This window comes from Rhamphochromis longiceps, linkage group LG10, assembly GCF_057381845.1.
Source record: "Rhamphochromis longiceps isolate RC_006_pf linkage group LG10, R_longiceps_female_GT1.1, whole genome shotgun sequence".
Taxonomy (NCBI): Eukaryota; Metazoa; Chordata; class Actinopteri; order Cichliformes; family Cichlidae; genus Rhamphochromis; species Rhamphochromis longiceps.
Genome location: NC_140566.1, coordinates 33,647,900 through 33,664,761, shown reverse-complemented (window position 1 = coordinate 33,664,761; position 16,862 = coordinate 33,647,900). Strand labels below are relative to the sequence as shown.

The following is a 16,862-nucleotide window of genomic DNA, read 5'->3' as shown; positions in this document are numbered from 1 at the left end:
GATAACTTGAATTAACAGCTATCATCTAAACTTTGTTAGAAGTGATCAACACTGAGTGTCTACTTAATACATCTGATTTAACAATAATCCATTACTTTGGTTTAATAAAAGTAGATTAAATAAGGCTACGTTCACACTGCAGGCGAAAACGCATCAAATCGGACTTTTTTGACCCTATGCGACCCATATCCGATCATGCTATGACATTGTGAACGGCACAAATCCGACCTGGGCCACTTTCATATGTGGTACTGAATCGATACATATTTGTTTTAGAAAGCGACTGCTATTTGAACGGTCAAGTCGCATTAAATCCGTCTTTTACGTCACTGACACAGGACAGACGCCAATTATCAGCGCCCGAGAAGACATCGTGAACACTTCCTGGCCATCCAGTGAAACTGTTTAGAAGAAAACGTTGGAGAAACGTGAACATTTCATTTGTACTGTATAATCTGCAGATTCTGACAGAAATCTGCAACTATCCTTTGAAGCACCGCTCCTCTAAAACAGCAATAAGGATCATTATTAGGCCAAATGTAAATAACAAAATGTCTTTATAACTTAAAGCAAAATTGTGAAACGTAAAGTCAGAAACAAGTCTTTATATTAAGGCTATCAGTCAAACAATACTGTTTGCTCTGGGTCTAAACAGAGCGCGTTGTGCGTGACGTCTTCTTTTGCGCATGCGCCGCTTTGAGCGTTCACACTAGAGCGCGTTGGCTGTCGCATTTGTAGTGTGAACGAGCAGACAAAAAAAATCGGATTTGATCAAAAAATCGGATGTGAGCATTAAGACATGCAGTGTGAACGTAGCCTAAGTGTCTTGTTTTGATCTTCAGGTGACCGTTACTTTAATAATGACTTATTGTGTGAAAACTATAAGATACCAGCAGCTCTGCATGCCACCTGTTTGAACAATGCAGTGGTTTGAAATACAGTTTTTCTGTTGACAGACAGTCGTTGGCAAAGGGATTGCAGAGAACCGCAGACTGTTGTAAACCAGCACCACTGATCTGGACCCTCCTGGGATCAACACTCTCATCTCATCAGCCCTTTTGGGCATTTTGGTCATCCAACCGGGTAATTTAAATGGACCCTGGGGCACAGGCTCATTAAACCTGATGACTCATTTACTGCTTAATGAAAATTCTCCTATTTCTTTTTTCACATTTGCATTTTTTAATAATTGGCATTGGTTTTGTATATTTGCATTAAGCACATGTGACATCCTTCGTGCTTTTATTGGCAAATTTCTCTGCCAACAATCATCTGATGTATTCAAATGGAAATCACAAGGAATATGGAAAGTTACTAGCAACAAAAGCACCACTCTCTCTGCTGCCCTGCATATTAAAACGTGCAGTAGCCCTCACTTTTAATGTGTTAATATCTTTTTATTGACAGTGTTGGAACAGACTCTAATGAAACTCAAAGATTTTCTCCATCTTTCTCTTTAGGCTTTAATAGCGTGTGGACTGATTTCTATGTGATAGGTTGATAAAGTCACACTGATGCTTACGTCCAATTCCCTTTCCTAATTTCCCAGCATCAACAATGAGCAACACTAGCTAGCATTAGCTTACAAACAACACAACTCCACATACAGGCGAAAAACAATCACAGATCCAGCTTCTGATTTAAATTGAGACACAGCTAGCTAACAGGGTGGGAAGCAAATAATAAATTATTGACATTACTTTGAGAGCCAGTTTCCCCGTTTAGGTTTCTTCACTCTCTCTGACTGCACTCCTACATCATCAGCTGCTTACTATCAGCCATTACCCAGCCCTGCTAAATCAGCCCCATTAGTCTGCGGGCGTATTCTTCTCTTGAGTTAGTCAGTCTGTCTCGTTTTTCCAGCAAGAGAGCAATCTGCCTGCACGAGAGAAGCTTTTAAGAAGTACTGACAGGGAAAAATTACTTTCCTTCTTGTCGTCACGTCTGACACTTTTCTCTCCTTACTTGAAGCACAAAGATTTTGTTCATCTTTAAGTTCACCAATTAAATCCAAATGTCAGATTTGTTTTGTCCCTTTGTGTCTTTTTGCCTAAGTTAATAAAAGGCAGAGATTCTGAGGTTTATTCAGATTGTGACTTGGTAGCTTTAGTTGAACATTTACTCAAATTTAGGCTTATTTATCAGTTTCTGGCCTCTGATCAGGAGGCTGGAAGAAATTGAGGTATTATGTTTTATAATCTTGTTGGAGACCAAAGGCAAGATGAAAATACCATAATCTCCATTAGGCATTTAATTATTTTCTATCTGAATAAAGTTTAGATTGCTTTACTTTGGTTCTTAGCAGTCCAAGATGGGGAGTGTCCCTGTTGGATAAGACTATAATCCTTGTTTTTGTTCTGATCATATTTCTGAGTTAAACTGCAAGAAGTCATTGAGTTTTTAATGCCAGGCAGACAGAAGTACAGGGAGGACTCTTTCTTTTCAGGACTAAATGAGACATAACTGGCAGTCATTAGTTTATTTCTATAAAGAGGTCCAAGGTCTAAGCCCTGTGGGACCCCACACGCTATCTTTAAGTGATGACGTGATGAATCCTGCTTCCAGGCCCAAATTACTCTGTGTTTATTAAGGCTGTTGTGTTTTTAAAGCTCAGTTTTTAAAACCTTAGGATGTAACTACAGCCCAGCCCATGCAGCAGTATATGAATGACTAACCTCGTATTGTGGATGGATTATCTCAGTTGTTCTCCTGGCTGAAGTTTGGTCCGTTTACAGCATCCTGCCATGCGATTACATTTGTCCCTAACCATCGGGAACTCTCACGTTAACTTTTATCAAGTGGAAAAAAGCGTTCCAGCTTAACTGTGTTTATGTTATGCTAACATAGCTGTGTCGCTAGCCACCAGGTAGCACAACATTATATACCAGCTCGTCCAACTTCAGTAACCCTACAAACGTCACTGCTGTTTAGTTTTCTGTCTTCATTTATGTTGGAAGTGATAGCAGAGCTGTACGTTTGAATGTTTCAGAAATCTCTCAGTCAGAGCATGCTATCTCATGTTTAGGTGCAAACTAGCGAGCTAACTTCCTGCTAACTTCTAACTCCGTTAAATTTCATAAATCCTGTTTTCATGGATGCCTGGATGTTAAGCTTAATTGTTACACCTGGTAAAGCAGCAACGCTGATCTTTTGAGCACAAACCTGACTATAATTCTTTTAGCCTTGCTGAGCAAAACAACTTCAGGTAAATTTTTTGACTACACTGAGCAAATCAGTGAATTATATTTCCGAACTATAAATGAGCTAAATTTTCTACTGCCCTCTTAGAGTGACTAAAAATGACATGCAGCTTTATGTAAAACAATTTCTTGGCTCAAGCTGTCTCTCTGATAACTGCGTGGAGACATCTTGAATGACCACGACTTTAATCTCTGTCAGTCAGCAGCACGGCAGCCTGGCTTTACTGCTAAAAGAGAACTTCCACTTATGATGCTCATTTCTCATGATTTTGCCTCATTTAAAGGAAGGAATTCAGAGCTAGTCCTTGAAACTTCAGTCGATGAACTGAGAAGTTTGAGGTCAACAACCCTCCGCAGTTCCCGGAAAACCGATCACGCTAAACCCTTTAAAAAAACTGTTAAACGGCATGTGAGGCTGGAACAAACGAGACTTGTGTTTTATATCTGCTAAACGTGGATCCCTGTAAGATTCCCTGGTTTCCCAAGAGTGTTGTTTCCGCTAATCCATCATGAGCAGAAGTTTAAACAATGAAAGCAAAACAGTCTGCAGGATCCAGAGTTTGTTTGCGGCATCGCTGAAGTTTTCAAAGTGGAGACTGGGAACCATCAGAGAAGCAAACAAACCTGACAAAACTGCCATTATGCCATTGTGTGTCGGCTTACTCCACCACAAACAAATTAACAAAGCACTCATCAGAGCGTGCTTACAGCTGAATACCAGGAATCAGGACCCTGGTGTTTCCTGGGAATCCTCATCAGGAGAAGTCCCTGTGGGAAGTCTGGATTTTGGCTTGTGGATATTTTTCTCAGTGTTGAAAGAAGAAACTATTTCATCCAATTACTCTGTGTGTTAAAGTGGCAGCGCAGTCATGTGACAGAATATCCTAAGGGAAAAGTTAAGGTCGCCAGATGTGACCTTGAGTGGTTTCACTGCGTCCTTCGAGCAGCTGCAGGTCGCTTCATAATTAACCAAACATTTCTAAGGAAGTCACACTGAAATCTTAAAAAAAACAAGTGTGACACACAAGACTAAAGAAGAAGAACTTCTTTCATTGCTGGTTCACAAAGATTTGCTTGATCTCAATTCTCTATAAACAGCTTCCCTTTTACTTTTCTTGCAAATGAGCGATAACAAATTAATTAAATACTAATGTGTGAGCCCTGCCACAGACTTGTCCAGTATGGCTGCTGTGATAGGCTGCAGCCCTCCCAAAACATGAACTGGTTAGTGGAAAAAAAAAGTAATTTTTTATTGTCAAATGTTTCTTTTTGCCAAACTGCAGTTCGTTCATAGACCACCAGGGGGCTGTGGCCCACACTTTGAGACTAGGGCTGGGTATCGTCACTGATTTCTAGAATCGATTCAATTCCGATTCACAAGGTCCTGAATCGATTCGAGCCACGATTCAATTTAATTCGATTCGATTCGATTTAAATCTGGGAAATTTTGACAGTCAGAAATATAATTCAGATCAGTACATTTACATATTTTTGTATCAATAAAAAGGAAGCTGACACACGCAAGACTTTATCACAGGTGTAAGCGTCACAGCAGATGCCTTTGTGTCAAAGTAGCTGAGATTAAAACACAGAAAAACATGAAGGTGATTTTCCTGGCCTGGGATTTTATACAAATATTCTGCAGTACATCAAAAACGAAAGAAAACCATTAATTAATGAACATTACCTCTGACGTTACAGTGGTTTTATTAGAGACACGGCTAAGCATTTTGCATTTTGAATAATTAATAATAGTTTAAATTTGTTCAGTATTGAACAGCAGAAATGAGGTTTTCTTTTCGGAAGAATGTAAAAGGGAAAAAAACAGCAGCCGACAGCGCTGTAAGCAACAGTAGACTTGTGCATAACAAGCAAGCGAATAATGAAGAAAGCGAAACTGTTCTTGAAGTACAGAGAGAGAGAGACAGAGAGAGAGAGCTGTGCATGGCAGTGGAAGCAAAACAGTAAAAGTCAGAGTGAATTCATGACGATGTTTATGTGAAGCGTTTGGATCTTCTTTTGCTGCTGGTTCGGTCAATATTGTTTGGAGAGACATCAAAGTAACAGCTTTAGAATCGGCTCATAAAGGGCGTGAACACAAAGCGCCGACCCGCCGACAGATCAGAATCAGCGAGCTGTCGGCTTTCAGCCCTGACCGTGAGAAAGGCGACATCTAACTGATTCTGATCCGCGGGTCGCGCTGTGTGTTTAAGTCTATGTGCAGAATCCGTGTACCTGCTCTCATTTACTGTCTTAACTGTTTGGTGGTTCTTGAAATTTTGTGAGATGTCACCAGAGATTCTGGCATTTCGGGCAAAATAAATTTATATTAAAAAATCGATTCAGGATTTTAATGAATCGATTTTACGTTATCCAAGCCAGAATTGATTTTAATCGATGAATCGATTATAAAAACCCACCCCTATTTGAGACACCCTGCTGTGTCTATTTTCTGGTGTGATTTAAAAACGATCTACAGCGCCATCTGCTGTGTATAAAAACATGGACGTCTCTTTCAGCAAACCAGCAGGGGCCGACTGCTTGATTTTTATAGGAAGTCCAATTGTTTAAGTACTCCCTGTGCCAGGAGCAGTTGGGTTTTTTCTGCTCTAGGATGTGTACGATGTCACAGAAGCCACACCCACCTTCAAACCTCAAAGAATCCAGGAATAGAAAAGTGTAGCTGAAGGTGAATCGCTGCTCTTGCTTCAGGTATTTAGGAGTTGTTTGCAGGACACGTTGGAGCTGTTTGGAGAGATTGTCATCCTTTGTTTTTCTGTAAACCTGTTATCGCTCAGCACAGCTCTGTGGAAGCGTTTATCTCTTATTTCTGAAGACGTGATTAGACACTGCTCGGTCACACTGCATGATTGAGCAAACGCCCTCGGGTGTTGCTTGAAATTCTGCAGAACCCCCTGTAGGCTGTCTGTTCGAGTAGCTACCCCATAGTATTCAACAGAAAAGTGAAACATCCCCATTGAGCAATTTCCAAATCAGATTTTTAAACGTGTGACGGTGATTTTGTTTGTAAAGACTGTTCTCACCCCCCCGGGGAGATTGAAGGACACTGATGAAGCAGCTGAGCGTGTTCGTACTGGTCCTGTGGAGGATTTAGTGCCTCTGAATGTGCCTGAGTTATTTTTTTTTAAGTTGAAAAAGTTGCTGCACACAGAGAGCAGAAAGAAAGAAGGAGAAAGTTGGTGTTTATGCTTAAATGTTACCTCTCCAGCCATTTCCACTGGAGGAACCTGTTGTAGTACATGCTGTCGAGGTAGTCTGCGAAGGGCGCCATGCTCAGGTAGTCGTGGATCAGTCTGGAAAACACACAACACAACAGCTGTCAGTTTCACACTGAATTCAGCTTCATCACTGAGAGATCTCCGATCATTTAAGTCATTTAAGTCAACAATCTAATTATTTCTGCGTCTCCTGTTTGCTGTGACCTCACTGGTCTCGTTGGGTTAAGGTGAACCTCACACTGGACTCAGGAAAATGAAGGATTTTCGGGTATTTTATTCCCTTCATGTGGACACAAACCCGCCGAGTTGAACATGACTTTGTTGTGAGTTGGGATGTTCCTGGTGACACTTTATTAGTGATTAAACGACTCAGAGGGGCTCAGAGCAGAGCTAATGGTCCTCCACATCGAAAGAAGTCAGTCCATGCTCAGGACACTGAGTAGGACACCTCCCAGCAGACCCCTACTAGGAGGAGGGACATGCTGCAGAGATGATATAACATGTCTGGCTTCAGAGTCCCACACTGTCTCTGCGGATGAGCTGGTGGAGGTGCTGCTCCATCCTGCACTCAGATAAGCAATATGGACGGATGGCTGGACAACGGAGAGATCTCAGATTAGTCGAGTCATCTAAAAGCCAGACAAAAAAAAGGTACAGTGCAGACTAACTCTGTGGCGAGGCGTGGTCTGTGATGCTGCTGCAGGTGAGATGGACGCACCTGCACGGCATCTGCAATCACCTCGCCAGTGCAAAAGGCTGTGCTGTTGTCATTAGTTTTGTTGTTGTTGGTATGTGTCCGGCTGTGAGCTGCAGCCAAGGTGTTTGAGTGTACAGCAACCGTTAATAAGATGCTGCAAAGCATGCAAACATCGCTGGGTCTGTCGTGGTTTTATCACAAACCCGTTTGCTTATTTCCTGTTTTGGATGCTCCTGAAATCCTGCAGGTCTGCCAGTAAACCTCCTCTCTTGCACACACCTCTTCTTCGGTCATCAGTGTCCTCAATGAGACTTTGCTTCGATGCACAGGCTTTTTAAATTACAGCGTTAGCCATAAATGTTTCATCCTTGGGTGCCCTGTATGCATCCTGCAGGAAGCCTCCGGTGGACGTTAGAGGAACTGCAGGTTACCCTCAGGTGGGCAGCCACAGAGTGACCCACACAGAGCTTTGAATGGTCTACTGTCAGCTGTAAGTTGACGCACGATGGCTGCTTTACATTTGCAGTTCAGAGATCGCGGTGTTGATTTTGCCTCTCTGCGCTGCATCACGCCTACGCAGCGGTGAAGAGGACGTTACTCAACATGTGAGTGTTGTTAGCACACCGCATCAGAGAAGCAGCATTAAATGTATTCATATTATTTTTACAACCTGCTCAAGTCAAACTTTTCTTTTCCTTTTTTTAGTTAGTTTTGTTTTACGTCATCTGCAGCCTGACAAACAGCCACCGATACTGGAGACGTTACAAAGACTCAGGGCTTTAAAATGAACCTGTGATTATTGGAATTTCATTGTCACGCATCTCTCTGTAGTGCTGTCGGCTCTTTGCCTCACATTCTGAAGCACCGTGAGGCGACTGTTGTTGTGGTTTGGTGTGATATAAATAAAACTGAATTGAATTATTGTTGCGTAACAAAAACCCCAGAAACACTCCAGCAAACGTTATTAGACGGAGAACTCTTCGGACGTTTGGTCCTCCTCTGGGCCAATCATAACCCCTCACACACACAACACTCAGGACACAAGTTTGAAAAAACCGTTGACTTTATCACCTTCTAAAAATCGACGCTGCTCTGAACTCTGACTTCAGTTGGACTCGAGCCTTGTGACTTTTAAAGACTTCGCACGGGGCCGACATCAAAGCCCGGCTGCCGGTCTCTCTGCAGGGCCCTCGATGTTTACCAGAGATATTTCTGGATAAGCGCTAACGCCGACACCCTCGACACAAAGGGATGTTTTATTTCACGCAGAATGGATAAAGTCTGTCATATCTGCACAACTGAATCTCTTATATTTGACATTAAGTGGCAATTTCTCTGCCGCGCCTACACAAACAGGGCATTGTTCAAACAAACGCCGATTCGTTTCCAAGCTCATCACACGCTCGGAAAACCTGCAGCTTCTCAAACGTAGATGTAATCACATTTTCCTTCATGTGTCCATAAAATGAAGCGTCTGAGTGGGAAGATTCTGGGGGAAATCTTTTTTTGTGACGCAGAGACAAAACGCACATCACTGCCCATCCACAGAGTCGGGTTAAAGCCGCAGCAGGTGAAGCAGAATATTCCAGATCTTGTGATATTCCCAGTAAAGTGAAGCAGCTTGGACTTGAGATAGGATCTGGATGCGGCACATTCATCTTTCTGTCTGACGCTGCTCGTCTTATTTTGTTGGAGTCAGCTGTTGGTGCCGTTACTCGTGTGTTTGACCATCATCAGGTAAATGCTGACGCCATAAACGAGTCCTAGAGTTCAAAGGCTTTTTGTGAGAAAGCATGAACAAAGAGAGCAGCTGTTGTATTTTAAATATTTCGAGGTAAAAGAATACATTTGACTCAGCTGATTTAATTTATTTACCCTGAAACGGAAACTGTTTCTTACTCCAGTTTGTAAATGGTGCTGTGGGGATCCCAGCTTTACTCAACTGCAGTGAAAGGGAAGGTTAAAAGTACTGATTGAGTCAACAACCATATTATTTTGGTTTTATGGGTTTCCACTGTGGTTTGTAAACTCTGATGTCATTAGATGTACATTAGAGTCAGGAAATAGCACCTCGGCCTGTTCATGGGTTTCCTAATAATAATATCTGGTGACGTCTTTGGTTGGCGAATGGTCTCAGCTCTGAATGTTTCCTTTTCTGATTTTCTTTGAAAACAGTTTGTTATGGACTGGTTTCACTGGTCTGAAACTGACTGAGGATTCTTGTTTCAGCCTCAGGGCTGCTTACTCCGGACTGTAAGGTGTGTGGGGGGGTCTCAGATTTAATTTCTTTGATTTATCTAACAGCTTAGGTTTTACATTTGTGTTACAAGTCACTTTTTGTTTATGTGTGTTTTTTGGTAGTATCCCCTTGCCCAGTGAAAACCTCTCAACTTTAATGTTCCTGGGGTCCAAGGTGAGCGAGAGTCTGAACAAGCACATTAATCAAACCTTAAAAAAGCTGATCTGATTAAACTGGGGAAATATATCCAAAAGAACAGCAAACAAATCCTTAAAAACCCTGCAATCTTACTTGGTACAGTCCTTGAAGAGGTCTTTGCAGGCCTCCTGCTGCAGCCTCTCTGTGCACTGAGCCATCATGGCCTCCTCCACCTCAGGCACGTGGTCCTCTGACTGCACAGGGAAAAAAAACACATGAAATCCAGGTGAAAACAGTGAATCAGCTCCGACTGTAACTCTGACAGAGAGAGCCGGACGGATGAGGTTTGAGACGGAGCTGGGAGGTGTTTGTGTTCGTCTGCAGGTTCAGACCTGCACGTTCGCGCTCACACAGAATTAGCAGGAAACATCAGGGCGGAGCTTCAGCCTGAACCGAGGCCTGAACTACGAGGCGAGGCCAGGATTTCTTTCTGTTATCTGGCTTCACTGATCCTGACACAGGCAATGACCAATCAGAGTATCAGAAGCACAGATGCTGGTCAGGCATCAGACTACCTATCTCACCTGGCCTGGAAACACCTGAGGTAGAGAGAAAAGACTTTTGACCCTCTTACTATCAAACACAGAGATCTGATTGGTCAGCAGGCGGTGATCTCTTATGTCAAACATAACCTTCGCCTGCTGAGAAGTGAACCACCTTCATGACACTGAAACTTCAGGATTATCCTGAACCTCACAAACCCTCCTTCATAGTTCAGGCCTCAGGACTGCAGGTAGTTACATCATCATAAGGTCAGCCAATGAGCGGCTCTGCTCCCATCATCATCCATCATCAGCTGATTAAATCTGATTTTCCATCAGATTTCCTTCTTGACGAGCCGGACTGAGCGCTTCCTCCTGAGTGATGCGTTCAGGGACGCTCTAGAGGCAGGTGTTTTTAAAATTCAACCACAGTGGGGGCATTTAACAGAAGACAGTCGAACCGTCTGCTACAAAACTGGCTGAAAAAATAATAACAGTAAAAAACTAAAAAATACAAATAAATTTAGCACTTTGTCCAAAACTCAGTGACTCTATTCAGTCTGCTGTGATGACGAGTTTTATTAATTTAATAATTTACATGTATTTTGAATAAAATTATAAAATAAATCTATAGTGCACACTGTCACAGCACACTGGTACCGACAGACAGAAACAATGTAAAACATGGAAAAGATTTGACGACTTTTGGTCTGATATTTTTGTCAATGAATGCATCATTAATAAAAGTTTAAATCACTCCGACAGAGCTCCTCTGCTACTTTGACAACAAAACTGATGTTTTGTTGTCAAATTCAAGATCGTCCAATGCAATAATTTTCTTTAAACATCACAGTTTGGACACTTTTCAGGTGATTTTTGTAGATATTTTATGTTTGTGACACATTTAATGACCAAAAGCCAGTGGAAACCTTTTGGTCATTTGATGGTCGTTGGTCTTCAGTTTGGGCTTGTTTCTATATCTTCCTGCTTCAGAGGGAAATGAGCTTTGAGCTATCTCTGATCCTGTACATGTGGGCAATAAACAAAAATACTAACAGATATCATCCTAATAAAAATAAAACCATGTCAGACCTGACAGGAAACATCAGAAAGTACCTTTGGGTTGAAGTATTTTTCGATGAGCTCCTGTCCGCACTCCTTCCTCTTCTCATCCGGCGTCACCTCGTAATCCGCCTGCAGAGAAACGCACACATCAGCATGCTGTCAGCAGGCGCTAATACTCAAATAACACAATCTGAGGACAAAACTGTGCTCAACTTATCTCAGTGAATTCATTTACTGCCATGACCTGAGTTTACTTTTTGTTTGTGACATTATGTTCTAGGGCCTTTGTATTTCTTAGTACGAAGAAAGTTTAACCAAGAAGGCTTTAGCGCCTGAACCTACACAGGTAGCTTTTAGCATTAAATCCAAGCAAGTCAATTTTAATGTTTGAGGCAAACTCAGTAACTTATCAATTATTGCTGAGTATTTTTTAATCACTTGAAATAAAGTCGTTTTCGTAATTAGGGTTAACCAAGTAATTCTTAGCAATTAACAATAATCAATTAGCTTTTAGCTACTGATGCTAACCAAGTAGTTTTTAGCAATTGATGCTAACCAAGTAGCATTTAGCAATTGACGCAAAACAGGTTACTTTTAGCATTTGAGGCTAAGTAGTTTTTAGCAATTGATGCTAACCGGGTTGCTTTTAGCTTCTGAGGCTAAGTAGTTTTTAGCAATTGATGCTAACTGGGTAGCTTTTAGCATTTTAAACTAACTAAAGAGTTTTTAGCACTTAAGACAAACAAGGTAGTTTCTGGCATCTCAAGCTAACTAAGGAGTTTTGAGAATTTCTGCACTACAATGTGACACTGCCAGACCTTCACAAAGAGAAGAGTACCAGGATGTGGTTTTCAGTTTCAGCATTGCCAGAAAAATGTGGTTAAAAACATTTATTTTATTTGGGTTTTACCATGTTGCTGCTAGCTGTATTTTTTTTAGCATCCTGTCATCAAAACACCTGACTAATAATAATGGATTGCATTTATATAGCGCTATCTAAACAGAGTTAGAGAAGTGTTTGGGTTAAAGTGAACTCTTTTTTTTTTTTTTCTTTTTTTTTTCCACATAAGCTCATTTTTACATGCATTTCTGCATATGACCACTAGATGTCATTTCATTTAAAAACATAACTCAGTCATTAATTTGGATCTGATGAAACTGTGAATATATGATGACAGTATTGAAAGCCCATACTATTGAATGATTGCTCAGCTGAACTACCAGCTTCGTGTGTGTCCCCTGCAGCCTCCTCTCGGCTTCAGAAAACCCACTTTATGAGTTAATTGAAGACTTTTTGTAGCCCTCCTCCCCCACACCCGAACCGATTGCATCTACTCCTCCCTGTGAATGACCTGCAGTAAACTGAGCCTGACTGGAAAACCCCAAAGTGCTTCCTCTCCCCTCTGGCAGCGAGAGCCTGTAAACTAATGCTAAGTGACAGCGGAGACGGTTCAAATCTCATTTTCCCCTCTCCATCTCGTCCTCTCGCAGGGCTCTCAGAGACGAGACGGGAAGCGGTTGTGGGGTAAAAGGGAGCATAATTGCTTCGAATGCGAGTTGAAAACTGCAAAGCCATCAGACTGGAGTCAGCTGAGCAGAGCAGACTGCCTTCATTAACCTCCTCTACCTCAGCAGATAGGACTGCAACCATTACCTGATCCACTTTAACAAATCATTTCTACTGTTAATAACACCAAATTGGCAAAACTTAAAGAAATGCAGGCTTAAACGGTTAATCTGACATTACCTCAACCTGATGAGCCTCCGCAGTTACAACCTGACAGCTTTCATTTGTTTTTACTACTTTCCCATATTAGCAGGTGAAATTTGACTTACCCTTGCCCTTACCTAAGCTCAGACAGGATTAGCCATGAACCAGGACAGTTAATATAAAATAATCCCACACTTCCTGTCTGAATAATGTTTGTTTTTGTTCTGAGTGTGATACTGTCTGACAGGTCAAAGAGCTCTTTATGCTTCAAACCCTCATTTGTTATGAACTTTTGCACAGAGATTCATGGTCTCTGCAGAGTGAACCCTACAAACACTGATTATCCTCTGACTTTACCGTATCACCAGCAGGTGGTTTCAGATCAGATTTTAAGATTTTGGACTTGTTCAAACTTGTTATTGCACTGACTGGATAGATTTCCCAGGGAATGAACCCTCAACTCAAGACAACATGCAGCGGCTCTATAAAACTGAAATATCTTGAGTGTAATCACATGGACTGGATTTTTGTAAACACATCCCGAGAGGATAATCACAGATGACAGTGATGAATTACTGATATTTAACACGTAGGGACATCTACAAATCTGTGGTCTCCGGAGGACGACCCCTCAATTCTTTAAACTTCAAAACAACTTCCTGATGCTGATTTGTGCTCCTTTTCATCTTTTGAGTGGTTCAAACCAAAATATTTCCAGTATAATTTGGTAGATTAATATTCAATTTGTATGCATATCCCCAGAGGATAAACATAGATGACAGTGATGAAGTAATACACAGAGGCACCAAGAAAGTCGTGGTCCCCAGAAAGTCCTCGTTCAAAAAAATCATCAACAAATTCATGACTAAAAAACCTGAACATCAGGATTCCCGGCTAAACCCTTAATTCAAACCTTCCCCCTGACGAACCTGGCTCTTTAAACTGCGTCTGGTCCCTGAAGTTGTGAGGACCACTCTGAATGTCCTCATAAAGCAGAAATGTCCCCACTGTAATGGTTTTAGATACAGAAACACACTGTGTGACCCCATCTGCTGCAGTAAACGAGTCGTAACTCGCTCCGCTCACTTCAGGAATGCTTCCCTCACACTTTGTTTCATTCCCACCGGAGTGTGTGTGTGACGGGGACACAGCATGGGAGGTAGGAAAGAGCGACTCAGTGACGCAGATTGTTCCCAGAAGTCAAGAGTTCCGGTATTTCATTAAACAGATATTAAACCCTACTTCCTCCTCCTCATCTTCAAGTGCTCCATTTGGGCATTCAGGGTAATTAAACTCGCCAATCAGCTTTTGGAAGGGTCCGTTCACCCGGAGAAAAAAAGAACATTTTCCCACAGCTCGGCGTTGGCCTGCTTGGACAGTTGGGGCACATGTGCATTTATTTTGGGCGACTCGAATCCTGAAAAAACTGTTTATGTATCACAGCAGAAAAAAAGCATAAATAGGCCACTTTACCGTGCCCTGTTACTGTGTGTTACTTCCTGCTGTAAACTGAGAGCAGCATTTAGCTGATAACTTCCTTTATCAATGTGAGTCGCTGGAGGCCAAAAATCAGCTAAAAGTGAGTGAATATTGTGCATGTAGTGCTATAATCACAGCGTTTAAATGTCAAAGTGTTTGTTTCCTGTTAAAGGCCTGCTGTATATTCTACCTCATTTCCTGTCATATGCTTGTATTAAAGCTACTAAATAACGATGTTACACCCGGTGCAGTTTAGAGAGCAGTACAGAAATCACTGCCTCGTTCCCTAACAGCATCAATGACAGGAATGACCCAGGGTTTCTTACAGGAGCGCCTCCTCCACCTCCTCCACCTCCTCACACAGCACTGAACAATGAGGTCTTCAAACTGCCTGAAGCACATCTAAACAACACATTAATCTAACTGATTAATTACAAGCTGTAGTTAAATGTCAGATCCTTGCACACACTGATAAGTGTACTAACTCAGTCAGCCTCTTTCACTGTTGCAGTCATACTGACCTCACAGCTTAAAGCAAACACTCATTAATAAACAGCTGTATCACACTTTTCCTGCCACACAAACCCTCAGATGATACTTTCAGTCTGTATTGTTTAAACTCAGAAACAGTTTTCTAATAATACAGTTTAATCGTGTCTGTTCCTCTCTGCTGTCAGCTGACCTCTCCGTCTCTGATTGGTCACGTTGTTTTCACGTTAATGCGTACGTGGGAGGCTGATAAACCCTGGGCTTACAGGACAGTCTGAACCCTGCAGAGAAAGATGCTGAGGCACACAAAGAGAAGAGGTCAGACGAAGACGGCTCTGCTTACCACGGCGTCCAGGAACTTGACGCAGCGCTTCAGCTCGGCTCGAGTCTCGCAGAACTGCCTGAAGAGCAGCCGTCCGATTGGCTGCCGCTCGCAGAGGCTGCTGTAGTCCTTCTCTGCAGAGACACGGAGGCAAGCGAGGTCATCGTTACACAGATCTGAATCAAACCGCCGGCACTGTTTTACAGGAGGCCTGCCTACACTGATGGAAGAAACAATTCTCACATACTTCGTTTATCTGGACACAAACGTGCACGTTATTTAATCCAGAATCAGTCTGTGAATGCTCTCAGGTTAAGCCCATTGCACACTGAGCGTGCTGCGAAGGAGCAACGCAAAACTTTTCAGATGCAAACTGATTGCGTAACATAAACGCCTTTATGCAGAAAATAAACCTCAAAGCGAGCACACTGATGTCTGATTGATCGGATCTGTTTATCGGATCTGATCAATCGAGCTTCATCCAGCAAACTCCGGTGGAGTAAAAGGCTGGATTAAGAATAGGCGAGTCCAAATGCAGGAAAGATGTTTGGTGTGTAGAGGTCTTTGAGGCCCCTGAAGGACAGGGATGAGTTTAACTTTGGTGCTTTTTAACATCTTTTTCCATCATTTTTAATCCTCAGAGCTTCAGAAGCTCAGGAAGCAACTTTCAGAGCTCTGTTAAAAACTGCAACCAGATCCATCCAACACCCACTCCAAAGGTCACAATCTAAACACAAACTCTGGGTTCTTTTCTATAACAAACTTCAAGCTTCAAATTAAATCAGACCCTCACAGGAAGTACAAAGTCGCACGCAACCTTAAGCACGCCTTATACCCTGTGACTATTTACAACGTAGAAAATTCATCAGATGAAATTTGCTTTCGACACAGTTTTTCTTTCCCAAACATTTTTACTTCCTTCTAAATAAAAGCTGACTTTTTATAACATAAATAATAAAGTTCCTGCAAGCAAAACTGCAGGTTTATGCAAATATGCTGGTATTTGATTATTCCATGGATCAGTGTCGTTCCCTGTTATGCTGTGAGCCGGCACCAAATGTGCTCTTATTATCTTATTATTACTGTTGTTTCTGATGTACTGCATTATTAGAAGGCTCTAGAAAATGAAAGTCAGATGGACGCTTATTTCTCCATGTAGAGAATGGAGGTTATAAAATGTTTTCTGAGGAAGGAAACATGCTCAGCACATTTGTGAGGCAGGAACTGTTGTGAAAGACTGAATGTAAATGCTAAAGAGGCAGCACACTTTCTTATAGGAATAAAGGAGCAGGCCTCCCTCAGTGAGCACTGGAGATCCTGTGACTGACGGAGGAGTACACCTCTCTTGCTGAAGTGTCGCATTGATCAGTCTGACCTTTTCGCTCTTTTCCTCGTCTCTCACGCCGACCGCCCCGATCGTCAGTGAATCACATTTGCTTGTGCGTGAAGCTTCCTGGGTTGTTTTGCATCTGTACGAGTCTCAGATGCAAATCCACGTTTCCTTGTTAGCGTTTCTATTTTTTCCCTCAAACACAGCTGGACAGATGAACTGAAACGACCCCAGATATCAATCTAAAGCCTCCTCATGCGAGTATGTTTTTGTTTTTGGTGTACATGTGACTGTCGCTACAACAGCAGCACAGCCTCGAACGGCTCACGTAAACAGACATCAGTGTTACTGGAATCATTCTCTTCTGGTTCCACAGTGAATATGGAATAAAAGACACGATAACGTAAAGTT

At 42.1% G+C, this 16,862-nt stretch overlaps 1 protein-coding gene across 1 annotated transcript in view; it reads right to left on the bottom strand.

The window, feature by feature from the left end:
• The window catches only part of grk6 (G protein-coupled receptor kinase 6), a 49,066-nt gene that overhangs the window by 12,987 nt on the left and 19,217 nt on the right, over positions 1-16,862 (bottom strand). The window contains exons 3-6 of the mRNA XM_085421342.1: positions 15,143-15,255; positions 11,172-11,249; positions 9,667-9,767; positions 6,422-6,514 (exon numbers count right to left, since the gene is read on the bottom strand). Of these exons, the coding sequence (XP_085277468.1) occupies positions 6,422-6,514; positions 9,667-9,767; positions 11,172-11,249; positions 15,143-15,255 (385 nt within the window). The remainder of the gene's footprint in view (positions 1-6,421; positions 6,515-9,666; positions 9,768-11,171; positions 11,250-15,142; positions 15,256-16,862) is intronic.